General features: G+C 42.6%; 1 protein-coding gene across 3 annotated transcripts in view; it reads left to right on the top strand.

Moving 5' to 3' along the window:
* Positions 1-11,917, top strand: part of LOC102968174 (charged multivesicular body protein 3) — a 102,417-nt gene extending 90,500 nt beyond the window's left edge. For all 3 annotated transcript variants that reach the window (XM_007082315.2, XM_042981913.1, XM_007082313.3), the window contains 3 exons: positions 6,564-6,685; positions 9,838-9,952; positions 11,320-11,917. In XM_007082315.2, coding sequence (XP_007082377.1) covers positions 6,564-6,685; positions 9,838-9,952; positions 11,320-11,462 — 380 coding nt within the window. In that variant the 3' untranslated portion in view covers positions 11,463-11,917. The remainder of the gene's footprint in view (positions 1-6,563; positions 6,686-9,837; positions 9,953-11,319) is intronic.
* Positions 11,918-13,353: the final 1,436 nt, after the last annotated feature.

Raw genomic sequence — 13,353 nt, 5'->3', positions numbered from 1 at the left:
TTTTGGCTATCTGAATTTTAATTTACAGAAGAGTTCTCTGATTTTTTTTGAAATCATCCTGTTCTGGGGCGCCTGGGTGGCACAGTCGGTTAAGCGTCCGACTTCAGCCAGGTCACGATCTCACGGTCCGTGAGTTCGAGCCCCGCGTCAGGCTCTGGGCTGATGGCTCGGAGCCTGGAGCCTGTTTCTGATTCTGTGTCTCCCTCTCTCTCTGCCCCTCCCCTGTTCATGCTCTGTCTCTCTCTGTCCCAAAAATAAATTAAAAAACGTTGAAAAAAAAAAATTTGAAATCATCCTGTTATTTCATGAACACTTCTTTCTGAAATGTTCTAGTGTTCCTTGAACTGTTTGTCAGAGCTCCTTCTCACCACCCTCTTCTTCTCTATCTCTCTTCTTTTTTAAGAAAGAAAAGGAGAGGGTGGGGATGGTGGGGAGGCTGGATTAAGTGTAGGCAGCATGAGAAACTTCCCCAGTATTCTCGGGCAGACAAAGCTACCAAGAGTGAAATGATAATTCTTTAATAAATCCATTTTTTAGCCCCTATTATGTGGCAGATGTATTGCTGGGCACCAGGGATAGTCAACATTATAGGCACAGTCATTGCCCTTTAGGTATGGGATGAAAGCAGCTAATCTGTAAATTTAATAAAAATACCTAAAAAATAATAAATTTAATAGTCAAGTAAGTGGTACTTCTCTTGCAAACTGTGATAAGCACCAGGAGACTGGAAAAGGGAACCGGAGTGGAGAATGGCTCCTTTCAGGGACCAACAATACTGAAGGACGACATGGGTGCTCCAACCTGAGTGCCAGGCAGCTCGTAGGAGAGCCCTGGGGCCAAGAAGAACTGCACATTTAGGAAGTTCCTGGAGGTTGGGGTGCAGGAGAACATGGAGGAGGGATGGCCGGAGAGGCTGAGCAGGGAGGTGAGGAAGACAGTTTTTACAGCCGTCAGGAGAGCAAGGGTTTTCAGAGACAAGCTCAGATTGAGATCGCTGTAGGGGTGGCACAGATAAACTGCAGGACGAGTTCAGAGGAAAAGTATTCTGGGGCGAATCAGAGGCATCTCAGTTCATGGATTAGGGTGCACAAAGGCACAGATGAAATACTTCAGGCTGTGTTCAGCAAAGAGTACATGTTTCAGTTTGACAAGAGCACATTAAGTGGGGCAGTGGGAGGTAGAGCTCCAAAGGTAATTTGGAGTCAGTTTTGTAAGTTAAGCAAGGACTTATCATTCCATTTTGTAGGCAGTAGAGTGCCGTGCACATTGTGAGCACAAACTGTAGGTGCAGCAAGGGACTGGCACAGCAGGATGGCAGGCGGGGGACCTGAGTGGCCATGGGCAGGACCTGAGTAGCTTAGTCAAATGAGATGCACGGAAGAGAGGACACTGGGAAGTTTTAGTCTGGATGCAGAGTAAATGGATGTAGTCAGGGTACCAATAAGCTGGAAATGCTTTAAGACCTTGAACCTGAAAAGAATGCAGGGTCATTAAAAGACACTGGAAACTGAGAGAAGGGAAGCGGTCCTAAAGAGAGAACAGAGCTTCTATTTGGGGCTGTCCAGACTGACTCCAGGAGGATCATCACCCTGCTTCTAAGTACTTAAGCACCAGGCTGGTGGGAGGAAGCCCTGGGGAGGTTGTTGAGAGGCCTTATAGTAGGATGTTCCTGCTGGCAAATTAAATACAGCAGAGAAGGGTGGCACTGAGGACAGAGCAGGAGGGAGGAGTCTATATTTTGGAATGAGAAAAGAGAAAACTAGAAATACTATAATGAGAGTTCCTAAGATTAGGGTCTTGCCCTCAATGTCTGCCCCCCTTCTATCCTAGCCTGTTGTTGCTTTGAAAAGCCACCATTTGATGAAGTCACTTTCCTCAAGATCTTCAGCTAAAATGCAGATATCCCTGGGAAGGGTAACATGTTAAGCCTTGTCAGCTATTAATACGTTATGATTAGATGCTTTCCAAGTGATAGCTTTCTGACAGCAGCTTCTTGCAGAATAAGACAGATGATGAGTATGCTTTAAAAGGGGGAGTAAGTTAAGAGAAAGTTTCAAAGGTGAGACAGGAAATAGAATTACCATATGATTCAGAAATAATGTCTCTGGGTATATACCCAAAATAATTGAAAATAGGGACTCAAACAGATATTTGTACATCCATGTTCATAGTCACATTATTGACAATAGGCAAAAGGTAAAGGTAACCCAAGTATCCGTTGAAGGATGAATAGATAAAATGTGGTATATATACACACAATATTATTCAGCCTTAAAAGGAAAAAAATGATGGGGCGCCTGGGTGGCTGAGTTGGTTGAGTGTGCAACTCTTGATTTTTGATCAGGTCATGAACTCATGGTTTGTGGGATCGAGCCCTAAGTCAGGCTCTGTGCTGTTAATGCAGAGCCAGCTTGGGATTCTCTCTCCCCCTCTCTTTGCTCCTCCCCTGCTCGCACTCTCTCTCACTCTCAAACTTTAAAAAAAAAAAAAAAAAGAAGGAAGGAAGGAAATGCTGACACTTTGTTACAATGTGGATAAACCTTGAAGGCATTATGCTAAGTGAAATAGGCCTGTCCCAAAAGGACAGATAACTATGATTCCACTTACATGAGGTGCCTAGAATAGTCAGATCCACGGAGACAGAAAGTACACTGGTGGTTGCCAGGAGTTGGAAGGAGGGGAAGTGAGAAGTTGAGAGTTTCAACAAGTTGTTCCCCAGGTGCCATCATTCTATGTAATTGAAAATTTGGGGAGAACTAGTTTCTATTTGTTAAAGTCCCTCCCCTTCTTTTTGCCATATGAAATTGGTTGATTTTATTTATTTCCATAAAGAAACGCTCTGGAATTTTTATGGTCAGTACAAGAAAGGAGTAACACATTTCTGATCTAAATATGTCACTATATGTAGAGGCATTTGAGTCTTTATTAACCACCTCAGTGTTGCTTGCTGTTAAGACGTGAATATGTTTAACATTTTTTAAAATCCAGTTTGAATATCATAGTTTTGCTTGTTGTCTTCTAAATGCATTCATTGGTTTATTCAGCATTTGAGAGTCAGCTGTGTCAGGCACAATGGAAGGCACTGGGAATAAAATCATGAGTCCACCTCCAAATAAAAAAGATATCTTGTCCTCTCTTGGGCAGCACATATCACCATTCTTGGTGACTTTAATGAGAAGATTCAGTGGTCTGTGCAGAAGGATGGTATGCAAATTCATGAAGCATACTGTTAAAAAAAGAAATCCATCCATTAGGTCTCCACTCTCTAGAGCTGTTAGTGGGGCCCTGCCCTGCATATTGAGGGAGGAGCATACAGAGACCTTGCAGCTGGAGGAGCCTGGAATGCTGGAAAAACAGCAGGAAGGTCTGGCGGTGGGCTGGGGAGGGACTAGCAGAAAGAGCTATAACCGGGCAATGAGGCTCATGTCATGATCCCTTCCCGTGTGACTTTGCTCTTTCTAATTTTAAATGTCAGGTAGTTTTTATAATGCTAACCTCTTGTTTTCTGTATCATTTTAACCTTTTTGGAGATTCTTTTTTTATTGTGAAATATGTATAGCTAAAAAATCTTCTGTGCTCTGCCTGTTCACTCCTCCCTCCCACCCCAAGCAGCCATTGATCTTTTTACTGTCTCAGTAGTAGCCTTTTCCAGAATGTCATATAGTTGGACTGATACAATGTGTTAAGTAAGCCTTTTAGATTTGTTTCTTTCATTTAGTAATATGCATGTAAGTAAATTTCCTTCATTTTTTTTTAAGGTTTACTTATTTGAGAGAAAGAGAGAGCACGGTGGGGGAGAGGCAGAGAAAGAGGGAGACACAGAATCCAAAGCAGGCTCTAGGCTTCGAGCTGTCAGCACAGAGCCCCATGCAGGGCTCAAACTCAAAAACTGTGAGATCATGACCTGAGCCAAAGTCGGATGCCCAACTGATTGAAGCACGCAGGTGCCCCAGTTACCTTCATTTTTTTAATGGCTTGAGAGCTTTTTTTAACATTGAATATTCCCTTGTATATACCACGCTTTATTTGCTCCATTATTGTTGTTCATTTGCAAGCAACATCTTGGTTGCTTCTAAGTTTGGGCAATAATGAAGAAAGCTGTCAATCTGCAGGTTTTTGTGTAGACATACGTTTCAGCTCATTTGGGTAAATACCAAGGAGCACATATATAAGAGTAGGTTTAATTTTGTAAGAAACTGCCAAATTGTCTTCCAAAGTGGCTGTACCATTTTGCATTCCCACCAGCAGTTGCTGTTGCTCCACACCCTCACCAGCATTGAGTGTTGTCAGTGTTTTGGATTTTGACATTTTAATAGATGTGTAGTGGTATCTCCATGTTTTAGTTTGCAATTTCCTAATGATATGTTGATCATCTTTTCGTGTAGGGTTTGCGGGGTTTTTGCCATCTTTTTTGGTGAGGTATCTGTTTAGGTCTCTGCCCATTTTTAATTGGATTGTTCATTTTCTTACTGAGTTTTAAGAGTTCTTTGCATACATTGGATAAACATTCCTTTCTCATTTGTTTTTTGCAAATATTTTCTTCCAGCTTATGGCCTACTTCTCATTCTGCTGTAGGGGTGACTCATTATAAAACAGTTTTTATCTTCCTCACATGCTTCTTTCCTTGTGGAACATAGAAAGTACATTTTAGTTTTTAGTCTTTTATTTTTCTCTGTATATTCATCTTCTTTGTTTTGAGTTTCCATTGTAGCATTGGCCTTTTAAAAATCTACTTCCCCCAATCCTGATTGGCAATCAAATTAAAGTCTTTTGGGATTAGTTTTATTTCTAAGTTTATTTTTGCTTCTTCTTTTCCCACTATACTCTTCCTTTTCTTCTTCTTCTTCTTCTTTTTTTTTTTTTTTTGTTTGTTTATTTTGAGAGAGAGAGAGAGAGCAGGAGAGGGGCAGAGAGAGAGGGAGACGAAGAGCTCGAACTCCCAAACCATTAGATCATGACCTAAGCCAAAATCAAGAGTCAAGATGCCCAACCAACTGAGCCACCCAGGCGCCTCTCTTGTTTCTTTTAACAATCAGAAATTCATACCCTTTTCAAAGTACAAATGTTTTAGTATTTAATACTTATCACACCAGTTTTTTTCTTTAGCTCCCATCTTTTTATTTTTATTTTTTTACTAATTCAACTCAAAAAAGTTTATTGAACACATGTCATGTTCAAGCACTCTCTGTGGGAAACTCAGCATGTAAATTAGGATAAAACATGGGCCTGTGTAGACATCAGACTTTATAGTTCAAAAAGAACTATATGGAATAAACTTTATTTTTGCCCTTCTTTCCCTCACTTACCTTTTTACAATAACCAATAGTAACTTTAATATATTTAAAACTTTTGTATCATTATAGGGGCATATATAATTTATTTCATCCATACAGATTCTTGATATTTCTGCTGTTATATATACTAATCTTAATCTTAATAGATCAGTATTTCACTTCCCCATTCCAATGTTAAGGAGAAATGAAGAATTCTCTGCAACTAACAAACTTCCTTACTCCTTTAGAAAAATCACAAAATGGTGTGTATGTCACCCAGACATTTCCCTGGTCACTCTTGTTTCCTTGCCTCTTCTTTTCCCTTACATGTGAGAGCTGCCTAGAGTCTGGATTCAGATGAGTAAATTTTTAGTAACTCGTGGCTTAGCCAGGCACTGCAGTGCTCAGGCGGTCTCTGTGCCAGTTTTGTTGGACAGCTCAGAACTTTAAGTCTCATGATATTGCAAAAAAGATTTGGAAGGCTGCCATATCTTTGACATGTTAAAGATGTGTGTGTGGTGGTGGGTAGGGTGCAGGGCAGAGGGATGATCATTTGCTATTACCATGATTTCTTATATAGAAGTGTGTATATGATCAAACTGTAGAAAATGTTTCCGTAGCAAGGAACTGTAACCGCCATACAGCAACACGTAGACTCACTATGTATCTCATCCTGATTTCTCTCATTTTCCTGAGGACTAGTGACAGGGCCCTCAGAGAGCCGCAGCCATCCGTAGGCTGGTGTATGGGGAACACTAGTTGTGTATAGCCTAAAGTGTTGTATTTTCCAGTGTGGCCCTGGCAAGATCTAGAGCTGTTCCTCCCGTGTGACTTGTCCTGGTATCACAGTCATTCCTAGTGGGCTTCCTTCCCTAAAGCTCAGATGCACGCCTTCAGGCTGCTTTCCACATCAGCCGGATGGTGTGCATGCTCAGAGTTTGTACCTGTTGTAGCTAAAGTGTACGGTTTAGAAAAGTCAGTCTCTTGGTCAACTAGCATAGTAATGTAGGTTCACAGATAGTTTTGGGAGTTTACCTACTACTGTTCTCTTTTATTAGAATAGCTTATAATTTGACTATCACTCTTTTTTTGTTGTTGTTAATTAGGCTTCACACCTGCCACAGAGTGCGGGGCGAGGCTTGAGCTCACGACCGTGAGATCAAGACCTGAGCTGAGATCAAGACTCAGATGTTTAACCACCTGAGCTACCTAGGCGCACCTGACTGTCATGCTTTATTCCCAATCCTGTGTCACATTCTGTTGAATGATCCTGTTCCTTTTCCTTTTCAGCGGTTTTGCGAGTGGCCGGTTCCCTACAGAAGAGCACAGAAGTGATGAAGGCCATGCAGAGCCTTGTGAAGATCCCAGAAATCCAGGCCACTATGAGGGAGCTATCCAAAGAGATGATGAAGGTGACCTGGGGCCAACTCTGCATCCTATTCCAAACAGTTAGCAGTCACTTCCAACAGAGCAGGGGGCTGGGGCTGGGGCTGGGTGGGAATGGACGGACCACTGTTGCTGGACAGAAATGATTTTGAAGACCGAGGAGCAGCTGTTAGCACTGGTTGAAACTGTCTGAACTGAGCATGGCAGAGGATGGGTCAGATTGCCAGTGTTCCTTAGAAGAAGTGAAAGTATACCCAAGGCTCAAGGGGAGGTGGAAGATTCAGGGAGCTAGAGTTTCCAGGCTCCAACATGAGCAGGGAGACAGAAAGAAACCAGGGTCTTCCTCAGGGGAGTATTAGTGACACTGGGGAGGGAAGTCGTTCCAGACCAGGAATTGGCAAACCTTTTCTATAAAGGGCTAGATAATAAAATGTATTTTATATTTTATGGGCCATACATTTCTGTTGTAACTACTCAACTCTGCTTTGTAGCACAAAAGCAGCCATAGATAATATAAACAAATGAGCATGACTGTGTCAAAGTAAAACTTTACAAAAACAGGCAGTGGACTGGATTTGGCCCACACTCTGTGCAGTTTAATGTCCCCTATTTTAGGCCAGAAGAGGAGAGACTGAGAACCGAAAGCAGTAAGTACCTGCCACCCCCAGGATCAGGGCCTGGAGAGGACCTATACCGGTGGCCTTCAGACAGGGAGGGACAAGGCTCAGAAGAGCACGGTTACTGAGTTCCCTGCCAGCCAGTGGTACGTCACATATGCTGTCCTATAGAGTCCTCCCAGTGACCCTGTGGGGGAGATATTTTTTTTACCCTATTTTACACAGGAGGAAATTGAGTCTTCAAATTGCCAGGTAATTTACCTAAGTGGCCTTGGTCGTAAGTGACAGATCTGGGCTTGGAGCACAGATGTCTGACCTTACTGCTTGAGCTGCCTCAGAAATGGTGGTAGGAAGTATCTCAGACAGGTGTGTTTCACACTTTTGACTTGTGACCTAAGAGCCAACATTGTATACCTCAGCTTGTGCATAGAAATTGCGTTTCTTCTTCCTAGGGAATTTCATTTATGAACTTGAATTATATGCAGGACTCTGAGGCATGGGGGAGAGGAACTGGAGAAAACTGATAGAACAGCAACATATAAAGCTCAGAACCTAGGTCTTTGGGATGAGAAATCCTTGGGCAGTAGTAGGAAGGAGGGACCAGGGTCAGGAGTGTGTGTCCTTTAAAAGTGGTACATGGATCTTTTTTCCCAAGTTGTGATGACTGTCCATCTAGAACAGGATAACAGGGTAATTCTTGGAATGACTTTAGGCCCGCTAAATTCTAAATTTGTGACCACTAGGATCTGAGGGGAAGCCCCTTCAAGGACCTGGGGTCTTTTCCACAGTGGTTTCTGAATAGTGAAAGGAGTATAGATTTGGAGGAAGGCCTGCATGTAGTAGATAATAGTTACTGAGGTCACTCCAGGATATACATCCCCAAGTACAAACTGAAGCCTGTGGTAGGGGCCCAGCTCCTCGAGGGCAAAGACATGATATTAGTTATTCCATTTGTCCCAGCCCCTGTCCTTTGTGTGGCACAGAGTAGGTAGTTTGTGAATGGTTGCTGATTGAATAGGTGGATAAATGAATGAATAACAGCTTCTGCCTCCAGGATGTGGAAGGCTGTTACAGTCAGGATTCCAGGAGGCTCGTGTAACTAGTTAACCAGCATGTACTACACCTCTTTTCAGTAGTAGCCTCCAGCACTGAGATGACATCCATTCATTCAGGCCATTGAATTGAATCTGAATTGAATCTGTTTATTCATTTTGGTTGAGAGGAAAGGATCTGAGAATGGGTAGAATATGGTTATTCTGATTCATGTTATTAGGAGTTACTTGAGTGTTCTGGCAGCACAAAGGCAGGCAGGAGAGAGGGCTTGCTTTTACATCTGATAGCATCAGTGTAGGTAATGAGAGTCATGCTCTGCCAAGTGCAGGGAACCAGGGCTGGAGCTGTCACAGGTGACCTTCTGCTCCTTGAATCACTGGATTAGGTACAAAGCAAGGGGCTCAGCTGTTGCAAGTGGCAAAGCAGTTAGGATTTTTCTCTATAGACAGCTTCTCAGAAGCCTGAACCCTTGCTTTCTTTCTGCCTCTCCGTCCCTTCCCACCTCTTCTCCCCAGGGGGCCTCTTTCTGACATTGGAGGATGCTGTTCTGACCTTTTACTTCAAAACCAAACAAAAAACAGTCAGTAGGGTCCTAGTTGGGAGCTGAGGACAGTGCTTGGCAAGGAAGACTGCAGGTCTGGCAAGATCTAGAGCTAGAACAGTTTCCTTTTTTTTTTTTTTTTTTTTTTTAATGTTTTGTCTATTTAAGTGTGGGGCTCGAACTCACGACCCAGAGATCAAGAGTCGTACGCTCTTCCAACTAAGCCAGCCAGGCGCCCTGAGAACCGTTTTCTTCTGTGCCATACTGGAGCCCTGCTACCTCAAGGACAAAGGAAGCTGAGTGGCTGGCTTCAGGCTTCCAGGCAGAAGGCTTCCAGTAGAGTCTGGGCATTACCTTGTTGGGTCCAGAAATGCTGTCTGATCAATTCTGTCAGGAATGGAGGATGAGGCTCTGGTGAATTGATTGATCCTTGCCAGACCCCCTGGACTGGCCCTACACCAGCAGCTGTGACCTGGACGTGCTCAAGTACTCTTCAGGCCTTTTTAGGGTTCCGTGGAGCCCCACTCTGCTCTTGGTACTTGTTATCATAGTGCCCACTAAGACTCCACTCAGCTTTCACACTGTGTTTCAAGTCCGGTGCTCACGGACTCTGCTTACAACATTAGGGCTCATGCTTCCCAAGACAGCTCAGGGCACACTCACTTTCAACAAGTTTTTCCCCAAGTGCCATCATTACCGTCTGGGTTACTGTGAGAGGCTCCATTGACAGAGGCCCCCGTCCAACCTTGGTGCTGAATCTGGGAAGTTTCCCTATGGCCGTTGCCTTTCTTCAGAGAGGACAGACAGCATCCTTGTTTCTCATGACCATCTGTCTTGAGTGTTCACCCTCAAAAGGGTGATCTGGACTTATAGACACTAGAGCTCAGGTGGAACTGGACCCACAGATGTTTCTGTGAGGAACATTTTTACCAGTTGAGGGACGTGATGTGATTTTTTCTGTGTTTAGGCTGGCATCATAGAAGAAATGTTAGAGGATACTTTTGAAAGCATGGATGATCAGGAAGAAATGGAAGAAGCAGCAGAAATGGAAATTGACAAAATTCTGTTTGAAATCACAGCAGGTATGTCCTGAGACTCTTCGACTTTCTCCCCTCCGTTTATGGTCATTCTTCTTGCATTCACTAAGTTACCTAGTACCTTTTTCTTTATGACTCTAAATGCAATGCAGTGACTCTTTATGCAAGTTAGCTATATAGATATTGTGCTTATTTTTCAAGATCTTTTAAAAATGCAAAGAGTTTTAAAAATTCCTAAAGTTTTCAGAATGGTGAGGAGAAACTGCTCTCACAACACTGCTGTTGGGAGCTTAAATTTCTTTCTTTTTTTTTTTTTTTTAATGTTTTATTTATTTTTGACAGAGAGAGACAGAGCATGAGCGGGGGAGGGTCAGAGAGAGAGGGAGACACAGAATCCGAAGCAGGCTCCAGGCTCTGAGCCATCAACACAGAGCCCGATGCAGGGCTCGAACTCACAGACCGCGAGATCATGACCTGAGCCGAAGTCGGACGCTCAACCGACTGAGCCACCCAGGCGCCCCAGGGGAGCTTAAATGTCTATAGACTTTCTTGAAAGCAATTAGGCAGTAGCTGTCAAAAGCCATCAACCTGACAGACTGATTTCTGGGAGTTTATTTTAAACTAGTAATTAAGGATGTGCTGAAAGATTTAACTCAAGGAAGTCTGTTGTAGCATTATTTCTCATATTGAAAAGTTTGAAATAACCTAAATGGATACTAATAGAATACTGGTTGAATTACATCTGTTTTAATGGAATACTTTATAGCTGTGATAGTGTGGAAATACGTTCATTGACATGGAAAGACATTCACAATATAATGTGTGAGAAGAGCCTTGTTATTGAAATATATGCTCGTGTGTAAAAAACATGTCTATAAGAAAAGACTGGAAAGAGGATGAACAAAAACAGTCATCTGTGAAAAATGGTTAATGAAGTTTTAAGCTTTATTTTTACTTCTGGAGTTTGGGTTTTATGTTTAACAAAAAAATTTGTGAGATTTAATTTTTATCTGTTTTAAAATTATTTAATTATTTATTTTTAAATTGTTGGGAAAGACTAGTTCCTCCAGGAAAACCTTTTGTGGAAGGTTAAAAACAGTTTAGTTTTACTGAGAGACATGTAACATCTTCATGAATCTTGAAACTTAAGTATTCAATAGTGTTTAGGAATTTAGAACAAGAGTGGCAGTACCAAATTTCTTAAAACCCGAATCCTCCGTTATTATGACCTGGGTATCATCACAAGTTGGCGTTTGCACTTTTGTCACAGTGAGCAAACCCGCCCTCGAACAGCTTGTTTTATTGCCCCTTTTCTGTTTCTTGTTAGGCTCTTCAGGTACGAAAGGCAGAGAGGATAAGGGACCACTTCTTTAAAATGATAATTTATTCATTTGTTTGCTGTTTCTTTTCAGGGGCCTTGGGCAAAGCACCTAGTAAAGTGACCGACGCCCTTCCGGAGCCTGAACCTTCAGGAGCCATGGCTGCATCAGAAGATGAGGAGGAAGAAGAGGCCCTGGAGGCCATGCAGTCCCGTCTGGCCACACTCCGCAGCTAGTGGCTGCCCAGCTGGGCCCTCAGGCTCTTTCACAGCCCACCTACTGGGAGTGGGCACACTCCTCTGAAGCAGTCACCATGTTATGTATCTCTTGCACTACACCTCTGAGGCACTTTTATTCTGAGAAGGTTCTCTGCTCATATCTCTTCACTTTGCAGAGGTTTGGGGATCTCAATGGGATTGTCCTTGAGAGTTGGGGTTATAAATGCATCATTTTCAGGGGTATAAATAGAAGCATCCTTTTGGGGGGGAGGGCAAAGGAATCTGACTTCATGCGATGCATCATTTTCAGGAGCATAAACAGAAGTATCTTTTGGAGGGAAAGGCAAAGGAATCTGTCTTCTACCGAAGCACTTCTGAGGATAGAGTTGGCCTGAATGTTGAGGACTCTCCATTTTTTTGTCTCTAAACACTATATAAAATGGATTTTAATAAATTTTTGCTTTAACACTTGGTCTCATCGTAGATTGTCATGTGCAGTGAATTTTCAAGGTGTTTGCGGTCTCAGATTATATGTTGGCCTTGGAAAGAGAGAAGGTGCTATAGCCAGTCATATGGGACTTGGAAGCCCAGCAGAAGAGGCTTCTGCTCCGTGGATGCTGCTCCCCAGCTTTCACAGATGTGGTGTGGGAGCGACGCTTCTGCTTTGTCATCTGTTTAACCAAAAGGATCCTCAAGAATTGTGACTCCTTGTCCTGTTGGCCGGATGGCTGTATTATGTCCTGACAGGTGTGCATATGTAGTTTGCTTCCTTTCCTTCCCAATGCACGTTGGACCCAGAGCAGACAGCTGTGAGATTAGGACTTTCACCGTCCAGCTGCTTTTCTCTGCTGCTTTTCTCTGCTGCTGCTGCTGCTGCTGCTGCTGCTGCTGCTGCTGCTGTTTGTTGTTCAACTCATTTGGGTAAATACCAAGGAACACAATTGCTGGATCACTGGTAAGACCATATCTGGTTTTGTAAGAAACTGCCAAACTGTCTTCCAAAGTTGGCTGTACCATTTTGCATTCCCACCAGCCATGACTGAGAGTTCCTAGTGCTCCACATCCTCGTGAGTAGTTGATGTTGTCAGTGTTTTGGATTTTGACCATTCTATCAGGTATGTAGTATTATCTCACTGTTGTTTTAATTTGCAATTCCCTAGTGATTTATGATGTTAAACATTTTTCCATGTGCTTTTCTGCCATTTGTATATCTTTTTGGGTGAGGTGTTTAGGTCTTTGCTCATTTTCAATTGGGTTGTCATTGTTGAGTTTGAAGAGTTCTTTGCATAACAGTCCTATCTCAGATATGTCTTTTATAGATATTTTCTCCCAGTCTAAGGCTGGTCTTCTCACTCCTTCACATTGTCTTTCACGGAGTGGTTTTCAGTCTTAATGAAGTCCAGCTTTCCAATGATTTCTTTCATGATCATGCCTTTGGTGTTAGATTTTAAGTCATGATCATACCCATGATCACCTAGGTTTTCTCCAAAATTCTTCCAGGAATTTAATGTTTTACATTTAGGTTTTGATCCATTTTGATTTAATTTTTGTGACGTGTGTAAGGTCTGTGTCTAGATTTATTTTTTTGCATGTTGATGTCCAGTTTTGGCACGATTTGCTGAAAAGACAATTTCTGCTGCATTATATTGTCCTTACTCCATTTTCAAAGATCAGTTGGCCATTTTTGTGTGGGTCTGTTTCAGGCCCTCGGTTCTGTTTCACTGATGTTATATTGATGTATTTGCCTTTTCCTTCACTAATTACCACCCTGTCTTATTGCTGTACCTTTATAGTAAGTCTTGAAGTCAGATAATACCATCAAGCTTTGTTCTTCACTGTTGTGTTGGCTATTCTGGGCCTTTTGCCTCTCCACATAAACTTTAGAACTCATTTGTCAATATCTACAAAC

This window comes from Panthera tigris, chromosome A3, assembly GCF_018350195.1.
Source record: "Panthera tigris isolate Pti1 chromosome A3, P.tigris_Pti1_mat1.1, whole genome shotgun sequence".
Lineage (NCBI taxonomy): Eukaryota > Metazoa > Chordata > Mammalia > Carnivora > Felidae > Panthera > Panthera tigris.
This window is presented reverse-complemented; position numbering and strand designations above follow the sequence as displayed.